The sequence below is a fragment of the Jaculus jaculus genome, chromosome 11 (genome assembly GCF_020740685.1).
Source record: "Jaculus jaculus isolate mJacJac1 chromosome 11, mJacJac1.mat.Y.cur, whole genome shotgun sequence".
NCBI lineage: Eukaryota > Metazoa > Chordata > Mammalia > Rodentia > Dipodidae > Jaculus > Jaculus jaculus.
The window spans coordinates 90,561,823-90,577,057 of NC_059112.1; the positions used below are offsets into that span (position 1 = coordinate 90,561,823).

General features: G+C 46.3%; 1 protein-coding gene across 2 annotated transcripts in view; it reads left to right on the plus strand.

Annotated features, from left to right (window-relative positions):
• The window catches only part of Usp13 (ubiquitin specific peptidase 13), a 122,222-nt gene that overhangs the window by 51,570 nt on the left and 55,417 nt on the right, over nucleotides 1-15,235 (plus strand). For both annotated transcript variants that reach the window (XM_045161512.1, XM_045161513.1), the window contains exons 5-7: nucleotides 4,208-4,350; nucleotides 7,004-7,188; nucleotides 13,871-13,965. In XM_045161512.1, coding sequence (XP_045017447.1) covers nucleotides 4,208-4,350; nucleotides 7,004-7,188; nucleotides 13,871-13,965 — 423 coding nt within the window. The remainder of the gene's footprint in view (nucleotides 1-4,207; nucleotides 4,351-7,003; nucleotides 7,189-13,870; nucleotides 13,966-15,235) is intronic.

Below are 15,235 nucleotides of genomic sequence, written 5' to 3' on the forward strand. Positions count from 1 at the left end.
TATGTAAAAAAAATTCAATAAAAAAGCGTCAAGCCCATTTGGTGGGCTCACGCCTGTAATCTTAACATTTAGGAGGCTGAGGTAGGAGGATTGCCACAAATTCATGGCCAACCTTGGGCTACAAAGGGAGACTCTGCCTCAAGAAAACACACACACACACACACACACACACACACACACACATCATTAAAATCATTTTTATATCCAGAGTATAATTTGCAAGGCAAATACTCTTATTTAGAAGGGAAGAGCAACAGAAATTCAATTCTAGAAAAAAACAAACAACAAAAGAAAAAACAAACAAACAAACAAAAAAACCCAAACAAAAACCTGGGTGTTGTGGCTCAGGCCTCTAATCCCAGCACTCAGAAGGCTGAGGTAGAAATGCCATGAGTTTGAGGCTAGCCTGGGCTACCGAATGAGTTCTAGGTCAGTCTGGACTAGATGAGACCCTACCTCAAAACAAATCCATCAAGATACAGTGTAATTCCTAGGTCTTTCAGAATATTAAAAAATACTTATTTGCCTTATTTAAGAAAGAAAAGGAGGGAGGAAGGGAGGAAGGGTGTGTGTTCTAGGGCCTCTTGCTGCCGCACACCAACTCCAGGCACCTGTACCACTTTGTGCATCTGGCCTTATGTGGGGGGGATGGACCCTGAGCAAGTAGGCTTTGGAAGCAAGAGCCTTTAACTGCTGAGCTATTTCCCCTGCCCTAAACAAACATGCAGTGAATCTCAAGAGCACACAGGAAACAATAAGATATAATAAAGAAACTGGGAAATAAAGAATTGTTGAGTAGGATGCCTATTTTCCTTTGTAAGTGTAAGTTAGTTGTGTGTGTGTGTGTGTGTGTGTGTGTGTGCATGTGGATGTGTGTTCATTTGTATGTGAAGTTGGACATTTGTGTGCATCCATGTATGAACGTGTGTGTGTGTGCGTGTGTGTGTGCAGGCGCCAGAGGACAACCTGGATTGATTCTCAGGAATTCTTCATCTTCTTGGAGAGAAAGCCTCTCACTGGTCTGGACCTCACCCAGCAGGCTAGAGTGGGTGGGCAGCAAGCCCCAGCAGCTCTTCCTGCCTACATCGTCCCACTGTTGGGATTACAGGTGCATGCTACCACACCTAGCTTTTTAAAAAATGTGGATTCTGGGTTTGAACTCAGGTCCTCATGTTTGCATGGCAAACTTGACTGATGGAATTTTCTCCTCAGTACATGTAATTTAGTTTTAACAATGGCAGTGTTTAGCAAACATCTTGTTAAACTCTTAAATTTTTCCCTTATTTTTTAGAAAAATTTATTTGATCCATAAAATGCAAAAAACGTTGGAGCTTGGAATGTAGCTCAGAGCACTTGCCCTGGGTTTGATTTGAATTGAAGCAAAGCAAATGTAAAAATTATACATATTTGGGGCTAAGGAGATGGCTTGGGGGGGTGGTAAAGTGCTCCCAGCTTAAGCTGGAGGATTGGAATATGATCCCAGGTAAAAAGCCACATGCTACGGGGTCTTCTAGAAACCAAGTGTGCTGATGCTGAGATGGGAGACAGAGACAGGAGAATTGGAAGCCTGGAAGACCATGGGAAGGAAGCACAGCAGAGGAGAGCAGCGTGAGAATTCAGAGAGAGAGAAACCATGCCTCAAACGAAGAGGAGGTGGAGAGGCAAGGAGCGACCCAAATGCAGTCTTCTGATCTCCACTCCCACGCCTCACCTGTGCACATTTGCACTCCTGTTACACTCACCACACACACAGACACACACATACATAAACACTGTACATATTCAAGAGATGACATGCGCATACGGTGCAGCAATGCTTTGTTTTGTATGCAGACAGCCTGTCTCTATGTAGCCTAGGATGGGCTCCAATTTACAATACTCCTGTCTCAGCCTCCTTGGTGCTGGGACTCCAGGTGTGTGCTGCTTGCTGTTTCTGGCTTGGTTAATGTTCCCAACAGGGGGACATCCATCTCTTCCAACGTTTATGATTTCTTTATGAGGAAAATATTCAGAATCCTTTTCTCTAGCTTTATGAAATATATAGCATCTGATCTCTGTGGGACCTGTGCTGTGCACTACTATGGCAGAACTTTTTCTTTTCTAACCATTGCCTTGTGCCCAGTTTTCAGCCACTCCTGATCTCTCTCTCCCCTTACCTGTCCCCAGCCTGTGGTAGGCATCACTCCCATTTCTCATGTTCCATGTATGAGAGCACGTGGTACTTGTCGCCTGTGTTTGGCTTATTTCACTCGATACAATGACTGCAAGTTCTTTTTTGTAAGACATATTTTATGTATTTGCAGCGGGGGATGGGAAGGGAGAAGGAGAGAGAGAGAGAATGGGTATTCCAGGGCCTCTAGGCATTGCAAATGAACTCGAGATGCTTGCGCAGCCTTTCACATCTCTGACTCCCTTCTCACCATAGGCATACTGCGATTACAGAATCCTGCTGCGGTTTCCTGCTTTTGCTTCCGTCCTGGGTATCAAACTCAGGGACTCAGAGCACAGAGCAATCTCCTCAACCTGGAATAACATTCCCTTTTATTTTTATCTATTTATTGGAGAGAGGGGGAAGGGAGGGAGGGACAGAGAGAGAAAGAGGGAGAGAGAGAGAGACAGAGAGAAAGAGAGAGAGAGAGACAGAAAGAAAGAGAGAGAGAGAGAGAGAGAGAGAGAGAGAGAGAGAGAATGGATGCACCAGGGCCTCTAGACACTGCAAACAAATTCCAGATGCATGCACCCCCTTGTGCATCTGGATTACATGGGTTCTGGGGAATGGAACCTGGGTCCTTTGGCTTTGCAGCCAAGTGTCTTAACCACTAAGCCATCTCTGCAGCCTGGACATTCCCATTTAATGTCAAATAAAATCCCATTGTATGAACATACTACATTTTGCTACTAAACACACCAGTGTGAACACCTGTTGGCGTTCACATGTTGTGTGGTCACATGTTTCCCTGTCTTGGGTAGACTGCTGGGTCCTGGGACAATTTAACCATTTGAAGAACTGCCAAATTGTCTTCCAAAGTTAAGTGGCTGTGCTGTTTTACCTTACCACCAGAGTATGTGTTTTTACACACACAATTTGTAGTATTAAGCAGGCAGCAAAAATGCTGCTAGGCGTGTGGGTTTGAGAGAAGGACAATGTATTGTCCTCCTCCCCTGGTCAGCAGGTGCCGAGGACACCACAGTTTGCTTAGGGCAGGCTGTTTTGGCACGGGGACACTGGGCATGTCCTCATCCGGGGTCATATTTGCACCAGATTAAGAAGTGGAGCCTAAATGCATGCCTTTGTGTGATGAACAGAGGAGATCGGACATCTGGGTGTACATGTGTGAGGAGGAAAACATGTCACTCGGGCAGATTCTGGACATTCTTGTCCCCAGTTTCACCCTTGTAAATCACTCACTTCATACTTCTCACCCTGTTTGCTATGGGGTAGGAATTGTTAAGTATGAACCTCACTTGAGCTTATGAAACTGGATTCCCTTTCTTACTTTTTCATGTCATCGTCAACATCCCAAACTCTGCCAAGGACGAAAGTCTAGCTAGATCCAGGGAAAGTGCAGGGGACCAGGGCTTCATGTTTGTAGTCATTGCAAGCTTTATTTAAAAAAATTTTTTTTTGTTTATTTTTATTTATTTGAGAGCTACAAACAGACAGAGAGAAAGAGGCAAAGAGAGAGAGAATGGGCATGCTAGGGCCTCCAGATGCATGTGCCACATTATGCATCTGGCTTACATGGGTCCTGGGGAATTGAGCCTTGAACCGGTGTCCTTAGGCTTCCCAGGCAAGCACTTAACCACTAAGCCATCTCTCCAGCCCCCATTGCAAGCTTTTAAGCTTTAAAAAATATTTGTTTATTTAAGACAGAGAAAAAGAACGCATATATATGTATATATGGAGAGGGAGGGTGGGAGAGAGAGAGAGAGAGAGAGAGAGAGGGAGGGAGGGAGGGAGGGAGGGAGGGAGAATAAGAATGAGAATGGGCGTGCCAGGGCCCTCTAACCACTGCAAATGAACTCCAGACCCATGTGCCACCTTGTGTATCCGGCTTTAAGTGGGTACTGGGGAATTGAACCTGGGTCCTTTGGCTTTGTAGGCAAGCACCTTGACCACTGAGCCATCTCTCCAACCCGCTTTTAAGCTTTTATAGTCACTTGTAGAAGTTGAGTTTTTAATAGTGTACATTACTTTGCCTTCTAGGTGACAATAGCTTGTGATGCTGTTCTCAGCTCTAAGTCCCCGTATAGAAAACAGGACCCAGATACATGGGAAAATGAACTACCTGTATCCAAGTATGCCAACAACCTTGCCCAGCTGGATAACGGAGTTAGGATTCCTCCAAGGTGAGAGTCAACTGGTGAAAACTGGGACTTCAGCTCCTGAAACTGGTCCAAAGAAACATTTTGTTTTTCTACCTGTTCTCTAAATGAGCCCTTACATATTTTCTTACCGGATGCCTTTTATTAAAACTCAGATCAAAACTGAAAATCATGTCAAGCAAAATGGGTGACAAAACAGAAAGACACACATGGCATGTTTTCCCTCATATGCAGAACCTAGCCTTAAAATTCTGTATATGTGCACATATATGTATGTGTGTGTAGATCGTCCAAAACTGGAACAGGGATTGTGAGAGGGAATGAGGAGATCTTAAGGGAGGGGGGGAAGGAGAGGGTTATGGAATACATGTTATACAAATGCACAAGAAGGGACAGCTTGGGGGAGGAAGGGAGCCACTGGGTGAGGAGAGAGTATAATGGAGGGCTATGAATAAAGGGGAATGATAAAACAAAATGTACTGACCCATAAGTATGAAAAAGCCATAGTTAAAAAAGCATTGCTTATGCACAGAGACATTGCCTTTTACCCATAACTAGTGGCTCACCCCACAATGCATGATCCATATTCCCTAAGGAGGAGGGTCCCTGCAGAAAGGGGAGGACAGGGAGGAGGCTAACGAAGGAATCAACATGACTGTATACACACTGGGTACATAACTAATAAACAACAAAATAAAAAATTAAAATTATATGTTAAAGAAAAAAGACAACAGCATTACTTAGCATGGTAACTTAAAGAAAGAAAAAGCCGGACGTGGTGGCGCACGCCTTTAAATCCCAGCACTCGGGAGGGAGAGGTAGGAATGATCGCTGTGAGTTTGAGACCACCCTGAGACTACATAGTAAATTCCAGGTCAGCCTGGGCTAGAGTGAGACCCTGCCTTGAAAAATAAAATAAAATAAAAAACAGAAAAAGAAAGAAAAAACAGAAAAAGAAAATACCCAAACTTCTCTCTGAAACTATCTGTTCTTGGTAATAGTTTAAGAAAGTTCCTAGTCCACAGCCCTGTGCCCGTCCCTGCGTCAAAGCTGTTGGTGCCCCCCACATGTAGTACTGCTTGATGGCTTTTGCCACCTAGTGACACTGCTCATGCCTAGGCAGTCAGAGATGCCAGAGGCAAAAGCCCTCCTCCTCCTGGCTCAGCCGCACAGGCGGGTGTGTGTGTGTGAATACCCAGCCTCCTAACCCCTGTGGGATATTGTCCCCTGTGGGTCCTCGGCTAGATTGAGGCCCTGTGTGTGGTCACCTGCTCAGAGCTACATCCTTTCCTGTGTGTCTTCCCTGACCTTCTGGGGCCACCTCCCACGCATCTTTGTGTTCAGTTGTCAGGTCTTGGCGGGAATGCCCTTTGAGCCTCTCTTCCTGTCTGGAGGAAGAGAACAATGATGGTTAGGAGCTGGTCCCTTTCTCTGTGGGTTTAGGGCAGGTGTGTCCCTTCTCGGCCTCATCGTCCCCTTTGTAAAAATGGCGATGGCGGTACTGATGATGATCGGTGTTTATTAGAATTAAATAGGACTTTCTGTAAGGGACCCAACGTGTCACTGACACTGAATCTTCTAAGTTGGATCTTCTTCTCATTCATCTGGACTTGGAGCATGGTAACGTGTGCTTGCTGTCTGTTCGTTGCTGTAACAAGCACTTGAGAAAAATCACAGCACGAAGGGAAGTCTTGGCTCACAGTTTTGGAGATTTTCTACCAGGCTAGTTGGCCCCATTGCTCTGAGGTCAGCGATGACATACTACGTCACAGTGAGGTGCACACAGAGGGGTGACCTGCTCAGCTTCCAGTGGGGTGAAAGGACAGAGACAGAGGAGATGCCAGGCTTCCAATGTTCCCTTTGAAGGGACACCCTCAGTATGACCAGAAAACTTCCTCTTGACCCCACTTCTCTCCATTCTTATCACTTCCATTATGCCAAGAGGTAGGGAGTGTTCTTTGAGGGACATGCTGAGCCAGACCATAGCATGGGTTTTTTTGTTTTTTTTTTTTAACTAGCTTTGCCACGTGTGGTTAAGGCTTTAGAACTTTAGATGAGGGCTGAGAGATGGCTTACTGGGTCAAAGTGCTTGCTGTGCAATCAGGAGGCTCCGTGTTCAAGTCCCTACAACCCACATAAAACTGGGTGTAAGAACTGCCCATCAGCCCACAGCTCCTATGGCAAGATGGGAGCAGAGATAGGAGAATTTCTATAAAGCTGCAAGCCAGCAAGCTTGGCAAACACTGCAGGAAACGGCAGAGAGACTTTGCCTCCAACAAGGTGGAAGGTGAGGACTAACACCCGAGGTTGTCCCCTGACTTCTTCACCCACGCTCTCACACACACGAGCATACACATCAGAAAAAGAACTTCACACGGTTGTGTATGTGGAATCCTCAGTGTTCGTAACTTACGGAAGCACCACTGACCTCATGTGTGAGTTCTAGAAAACCTCTCTTCTTCATGCCACGCGTCGCTGTATCAGAGATGCTGACAGTTGCCAGCACGCTCTGGGAGGCAGGCATGGCGCGGCACGGGTGGTCCTGATGTCCCGGAGGAGATAACGGGGAAGCAAGCCCGTGCTGCTTCCTCTGGGTCTTTCCTGTGACCCGGCCGGTTTGAGCTGCTGTTTGTTTTAGATGCTGGGCTGCCCTGACTGCTCTCCAATGACTTTCTAGCGGCTGGAAGTGTGCCAGGTGTGACCTGCGGGAGAACCTGTGGCTGAATCTCACCGACGGCTCCGTGCTGTGCGGGAAGTGGTTCTTTGACAGCTCGGGGGGTAACGGGCACGCCCTGGAGCACTACAGGGACATGGGCTATCCGCTGGCTGTGAAGCTGGGCACCATCACGCCGGATGGGGCAGGTGAGTGTGGAGTTCCGAAGTGGGGCGCGTACCCTGACAGTTCCTGTTAACTCAGCCTGTGTCGGAATCATGATTTCTTTTTTGCCTCTTGGACATAAATTTTCTAATCTTCCAAAACTTGAGGTTTCGGGAAGATGGCTCAGCAGTTAAGGCTGTGGCTTGCAAAGCCTGCTTGCCTAGGTTCAAACCAGTTACCCGTGGAAAGCCTAATGCAAAATGTGGCACATGTGTCTGGTGTTTCAAGAGACCCTGGCATGTGCACACATGCACATGCACACATACACACACACATGTGAATAAGTAAATAAAAACATTCAATGGAAACATGTAAAGTTTCCTTCAAGGTTTAATGATGAGCCTTGAGGCTCAGGTATTTTGGTGAGGGAAAGAAGGATGGAGGGATTGAGGGATCAAAGGGATTAGTGTTCTCCATTTGTCTTCTCCTCTTGGGCTAATTCAGCTCAGCAAAGACAAAGTCTCAAAGTCAGAGCATTTGTTTTTCAGGTCATAATGGGAACCTTCGCTGCCAGTCTGTGGGCTGTTTATGTCAGCTTGACCAGAACATTCCTTCCCTGTGGGAGTTGGATTATATTTAGAAGATTGCTTAGTGAATATGGAATCCAAGATGGTTTAGATTCAAATATTCAATGGCATCACCAGCGTAATTTGTCCATTCTGGTCTCCTTGCCCAAGGATGGCGGACAGTGTACCCATTCAGCGTCACCCTCCTCATCCTTGAGGTCTCCACTGAAAGTATCACCTCCCCACCCTACCAGTGAAGCCCTGATTGGCCAGGCTAGGCCTGGGTGGTGACATGGCATAAAAATGGACCCCGTATCCAGTTCCATTCTGGTCCCCATGGGTACAAGCAGCAAACAAAACAAGAAACAGATCGCCCGAGGCAAACAAACAAAAGCTTTTCTGAGTGGGAGGAGGAGGGCTTTGACAGGAAGGGCATAAGGTGAGGTGGAGGCCCGAGAGGAAGCTGGTTGTTTACCTGTAAAGGGCTTCTGTGTTGTGGGTGACCTCAGGCGGGTGCTACAGAGACACCCCAATGGCAGCCGTGGAGTGGCGCATCCCACCCTGAGTGCACCGCTCGGTGACAGCTCAGCTCAGCTTGGCCTTCTTCGTGGTCTTCAGCCCTGACCTGGGCACAGCCTCTGGCGTTTTTCAAATCCCCCGGGGGTTTAGCACCAAGGCACTGATCGCCCCATTTTAGCATAGACCTGGCTCGTGCCCGTTGCGTGTCAAAGCGCCTCGTGCTGCTGCGGCACTGTGGCCTTCTCCCAGGGTTCTGTGACCATCGGGTTAGTGGCGGTGACCACGGACAAGCAGAGCCTCGTTGCTCATGGTAACCACTCTAGCATCTCCCGAGGGCCTCTGCACACAGTGGGTGCTTAGTAAAGATTTGTGCAGCGAACAAATGAAGGAAGGTACGACAATAAAATCTGCTCTCTGATCCACTAGTGTTAGTTTATTCTTTCTTTCCGCGCTTTCTTGCCTCCATTTCTTTCTTTCTTCTCTGTCTCTTTCTTTCTTTTGCTTGTGTGTAGGTGAGTGAAATGCAGTGTGGTGTATGCATGTATATGCACTTTTGTAGTGTTCCGTGCACTCACCTACAATGGCTGGGGTAGGAAGTTGGGTGTCCCACACCGTTGCTTTTCTGCCTGTTCTTGTTTGAACCGTAGTCTCCTACTGACAACAGAGCTTGCTGTGTGTGTGTGTTGGCATGCGTACATGCGTGCCCAGTGGTTCCCTGGTCTCTGCTCCCCCTTGCCAGTCTGGGGTTACAGGCACGTGAGGCCACATGGGTTCTGGATATTTAAATTTAGGCGGTTTCAAACCTCCCATGCCCTCATGCTTCGGTAAGAGGTACATTTAACTGCTGAGCCATCTCTCCAGCTCTGTTTTCCCTTTTATTTGTAATTATCTATTTTTTATTTTTTTTAAATCAGTTTTTATTTCTGAGCAGAGAGAAAGAGAGATTAGACAGAGATAGAGAGAGGGGGAGGGAATGGGTACACCAGACCCTCTTACCACTACAAAAGAACTTCAGATGCATGTGCCACTTTGTGTGTCTGGCTTTGTAAAGGTATTGATGAAACCTGGGCTGACAGGCTTTGCAAGCAAGTGCCTTTAACCACTGAGCCCTAGTTTTTACTCTTACCAGTTTTCCTTTCCTAACTACAGTGTAGGTTGTATCTGGACTGAGGATTGTCAGGCATGCCTTGATCGCATTCACTTTCTGTGTATTTATTTTTCCAGTGCAGCTGCTAGAGCATTCTCTCGTTCTTTTCGGTATGCCTACAGATATCAACACATGGTGAGGGGTACAGTTGGTGGAGGGGTGAGCGCTTGCTCTGAGGAGAACCTTCCCTCAACCTCCTCTTCTGACTTTACTCAGTGTCAGCCCAGGGGCTCTGGATTTCTCCGCCTTGAGCTATGAGCCTCCTGCATTCTCGTCTCTTTTTCACGAGAACTTGCTGCGCTGTGCTGTTACTGTGTTCTGGGGCTTAGGAAAAGAGCTCAGGGCACACAAATGAACATGTCTAGTGAAGTCCTTCATAGCTACCCCAGTATTCCTTCCAAGACTTGAGATTTTAGATTTTAAATTTACAAGAGCAGGGACCCTTATTATTCTTAACATTATGTCTCTGGTACCTGTATATATTTTGTGTTCAGTTGATATTTATTTAAATCTTTTTTTCCTGATTTATTTATTTATTTGAGATACAGAGGAGAGAGAGAAAGAGAGAGAGAGAGAGAGAGAGAGAGAGAGAAAATGGGTGTACCAGGGTCTCCAGCTGCTGCAAATGAACTCCAGATGCACGTGCCCCCATGCGTATCTGGCTTATGTGGGGCCTTGAGAATTGAACCTGGGTCCTTAAGCTTTGCAGGCAAGTGCCTTAACCGCTAAGCCATCTCTCCAGCCCCAGTAGATACTTATTAAATGTGATGAATAAATGGATGAGTGAGCCAATAAGTTTATCTGTGTAGCTAAACAAGGCTGACCAGAAGCATACTGATCCTAATAGCATAGCATCCAAGAGAATCATTTTAATTTATGAAATTACTTATAATTTTTTTTTCAAGGTAGGGTGTCTCACTCTGGTCCAGGCTGACCTGGAATTCACTCTGTAGTTTCAGGATGACCTCGAACTCTTGGTAATCCTATTACCTCTGCCTCCCGAGTGCTGGGATTAAAGGTGTGGACCACCATATAATTTGTTTTTCTTTCTTTTGGAAACAGGGTCTCATGTAGCCCAGGCTGGCTGCAAACCCATTATATAGCTGAGGATGACCCTGACCTTTAAGATTTTTTTTTGTTTATTTTTATTTATTTATTTGAGAGTGACAGATAGAGAGAGAAAGAGGGAGGGAGGGAGAGAGACGGGGGGGGGGCGGGGGAGAGAGAGAAAGAGAGCGCGAATGGGCATACCAGGGCCTCCAGCCCCTGCAAACGAATTCCAGACACGTGCGCCCCCTTGTGCATCTGGCTAACATGGGTCTTGGGGGATTGAGCCTCGAACCAGGGTCCTTAGGCTTCACAGGCAAGCGCTTAACCACTAAGCCAACTCTCCAGCCCCCTTTTTTTTTTTTTTTAATTTTTTGTTCATTTTTATTTGAGGATGGCAGAGAGAGAGAGAGAGAGAGAGAGAGAGAGAGAGAGAGAGAGAGAGAGAGGGAGAAAGAAAGAGGTGGGGGGGGTAGCAGCACCTTTAATCACTGAGCAATCTGCCCAGCTCAAGATATTTTTTTCAGTCAGAATGTTATAATAAATATGAAAAAATCGAAATCTTCCAAGTCAGGTAACAAATCATTACCATTTTGACCTTATTTTGTGCAGATTCTCTGTTGTGGTTTCAACTTCAGTCCTAATGTCCATCTCTGCTCCTGATATATATATATTTTCCTTCATTGAGTTTAGGCCTTATTTTATGCCATGCTTATCATGTGAGTGGGGCACCCCTAATGACACCTTCACTTTTATCTTTCCTGTGGACTGATGACTCAGACTCCATGTGGCTTATCTTGTCATTTAACAGGAAATGGAATGGTGACAAGTTTACGTGTAAAATGAACATTACTCATGGAGCTCTGCCTGGCTATTCCTGGTGGGATCCTTCCCTGGACTTCATAACTGTGGTCCTGGCTCCTTCGTCTGTGCTGGGGGTGTGGAGGCTCATCCTTGCCAGGAAGGGCTCACTGGGCTGTGCTAGTTTTTAAGCCGAGTCATGGCTTTGCTAAGCTGAATGTGGAGATAAAATAAATTTTCCCAATATTGCTCTCCTGAGATATCTTGAGAGGTAGTCTGATGCAGAGAGAAGGACACCAGGCCAGAAGTCAGATACCACTTGTGGAATGTGGGAGAGAATCGTTTAGCCTTTCTGAGCTCTTTCCTCTGCCTATGATGTGCCTGAAAATGTGTTCTGTGAGGACAGACAAGGCCGAGTATCTCATGGGCTGAAACCAAACGTTGCCCCTGGAACTTGTGTCTCGGAGATCTTGTTGATGTGGTAGGCATTCCCAAGGAGCCCCGGATGCCTGGTCCACACACTATATATACCTCAGAAACCAGGCTCCACTCAAAACCTTGTGTTGTCCGGTGGAATATTGTCCCCCTATCTCACTGAGCGCAGAGTCCCAGCACTAGGGAGTATCTGGGGCCCCCTGGTTACCCCTGTGCAGTTGCCTATGTGGGATGTGCAAGAACACGTTGCAAAAAGCCCCACACCGTCTTCCTCCAACAACCTCTCACCAGTTCTGTGAGGTGTGGACAATAAATCAAGAGAGATGGGGTTAGGGGAAGTGGGGAGCAGGGTGGAAGGGCTGAGAAGATAAAGACAAGATATTTAATAGAAGTTTGACCCCATTAGCCATACCTCCTGCCCCGTGTTTCCTGTGCGCCTCCTCTACCCAGGGATGATCCTGCCATGGTAGACAGCTCTTCCCCACCTTAGAATTATGTCATTGTGGTTTGGGTTCTAAGAACCAGGAGCATTTGTAGCCATCTTATTTTAAATTGTTTAAACTATAAGGCTGTCCTTTTTATTATTTTAGATAATGTTTTTGAGACAGGGTCTAGGGTAGTTACCTTCTCATTGCTCAGACAAAATACGTGACAAAAAATCAAGTTTAAGCTGGGCGTGGTGGCACACGCCTTTAATCCCATCATTTGAGAGGCAGAGGTAGCAGGATTGCCATGAGTGTGAGGCCAACCTGAGATGACATAGTGAATTCCAGGCCAGCCTGAGCTAGAGTGAGACCCTGCCTCGAAAAACAAAACAAGGGCTGGAGAGATGGCTTAGCAGTTAAGTGCTTGCCTGTGAAGCCTAAGGACCCCAGTTCGAGGCTTGATTCCCCAGGACCCACGTTAGCCGGATGCACAAGGGGGCTGGAAGCCCTGGCGTGCCCATTGTCTCTCTCTCTCTCTCTGCCTCTTTCTCTCTCTCTCTGTCACTCTCAAATAAAATAATTAAAAACAAAACAAAACAAAAAGTCAGTTTAAGGGAGAAAGGATTTATTTATTTATTTCAGCTTATAAGTTTCAGGTTACAGTCCATCTGAACTGCCTCAAGTAACTCCATTTTGGTCTCGCTGACTCCATTTTTGTGTTCTTCTCCCCCCCCCTGAAAACCACATCCTGGGGAACAGAACATTCTTATCCAAGTTATACCTGCTGTACTGGGAAATTTATTGTTTTCTGCAACTCCAGCGGGCTTATTGTTTTTGATTAACTATAACCTCTATGCCCCTGGTTTGATGTTATTGATTATCTGTAACATCTATTTAATCTGGCCTATACCTGCCATGATGTAATTGTGGCTTTTGGCTTTATGAACCCTATTCCACCTTCCTTTGGGGTCGAGAGCCCTCCCAGGCATTAGCCCACTCTTGGCCACTGGCTTGATAAAAGACTGTCAATTGGCTTAAGAAGCATGTTTACCTGTAATTCTCTTGTGTGGGCTCTAACACAGCATAGCAGGGAGAGGCATAGTGGCAGGGGCTTGAGGCAGCTGGCATATTGCATTTACGGTCAGGATGCAGAGGGAGGTGGATGCTGGTGCTTAGCCAGCTCTTTCCTTTTTGTAACAGTCCAGGACTCCAGATCATGGAACGGTGCTGCCCACAGTTAAAGTGGGTCTCCTCATCTCAATTCACCCAGTCAAGGGAATCCCTTATAGGCATGCCCAGAGGCTAATCAAATATGCACAACACCTGATTGGTGATTCGAGATACTGTCAAGTTGACAGGATCTAGATTATAAGCCATCATAGGGTCTTTCTCAGGCCAGGCTGGCGTAAACATCATGCTCCTCTTGCCTCTTCCACTGAAGTGCTAGAATTATAGACATGCAAAACCACCCCTGGATTTTGGAGTGCTGGGGATTGAACTGAAGGCCTCATGCATGCGAGGCAGGTGCTGTTTTAACTGAGCTACATCCCCGTTCCTTCTTAACTTTTTGACATGTCAGAAGAGCCGAGTTACGGGCACGTTGATGAGATGTGTCTATTGCATTTGCTGTTTGTTTATCATCTTTCTCCTTGTGGGGTGTTGTGAAGTGTTTGTTCACGGGGGTGCCTCATCCTCCGCCTGCTGCATAGTAGGGTTCACTAGGTATGTGCTGAAATAGCTGACATGATTACGGGCCTCAGGGTGTTTTCTTCTCTCCATCCTCCAGATGTTTATTCGTTCCAAGAAGAGGAACCTGTGTTGGACCCTCATTTGGCCAAGCACTTAGCACATTTTGGGATTGACATGCTTGACATGCATGGGGTAAGGTGTGCCCGGTCCCTTATAGCCTTTTTCTAGCTTACTGACCTATGCTACTGATTTTTTTGTTCCAGATCACCATGGGGATGGGGGTTTAATATAGAATAGTCTGCTTAATAGAGAATTCTACTAACATGCATCTGTACTTCATAGATTTTTTTTGCATGTGTATGAATTATATGTGTGTTCGTATGTGTGAAGGTGTCATGTACGTGTGTGCATATTCATGTGGAGGGAGGCCAGTCACAAGGATTTTCCTCAGTCATTCCCAACCTTATTCCTTGAGATAGGGGGTCTCCCTGAACTTAGAGCGTACTAAGTAAGCTCCAGGGATCCGCCTGTCTCAGCCTCTCCGGAGCTGGGATTCCAGGTGTGCGCCAGCACCCTCGGCTTGGACATGGGGGCTTGGGATGTGACCTCAGGCCCTGTGCTTGTGCACCATGCCCGTTAACCACTGATTTTATGTTTTAATTATCGCCTTTGCTTCTTGAACTGATTAAGTTAGTAGTATCTCCTTTGGGTTGCCAGCTTAGATTTCTTTTTTAAATGTCGCAATCAAAACGGCACTTTATAAAGTACTGTTTATTTGCAAAATTTCTGGTTTCTTTAATGGACAATGGAGTGACTTACTTTCCCCCCTCTCACTAAAGGGAGATGACCTTGAAAATTATCTGTATCTACCCCACTTTAATTTCATGGTGGGGAACAAGATTGCTGGGGTGGCAGATAGAATAAGCCATTTATTGTTGGTGGAAAAGCAGGGCTTCATTTCAGAGTGTGTTTCAGGTTGATATCATGATGACCGTGTAGTGTTTTTCCCTCTGAAGCCTCCTTAAATGTGATCATTTCCTCCTGGGCCATTCTCCCTGTTTTCCTCTTTCTCACTCACACCCACTTCTTCACGGTGCTTCTTCACTTATTTTTCTCTGCTCCTCTTTATATCTTCCTCTTCCCAGGTGCTTCTGAGTCTCAGTTTCACTTGGCCTCCCTGTGTTCCTCCCTTGAACCATGTTGTCCCTTAAGTCTTCTTGCTTACTCATTTTTAAACAAATATTTATTTATTCTTAATTTTATTTTTATTTATTTATTTATTTATGAGAGAGAGAGAGAGAGAGAGAATGAGTGCACCAGGGCCTCCAGCCACTGCAAACGAATTCCAGATGCATGTGCCACCTTATGCATCTGGCTAACGTGGGTCCTGGGGAATCCAGCCTCGAACCCAGGTCCTTAGGCTTCATAGGCAAGCACTAAGCCAGCTTTCCAGCCCCATACA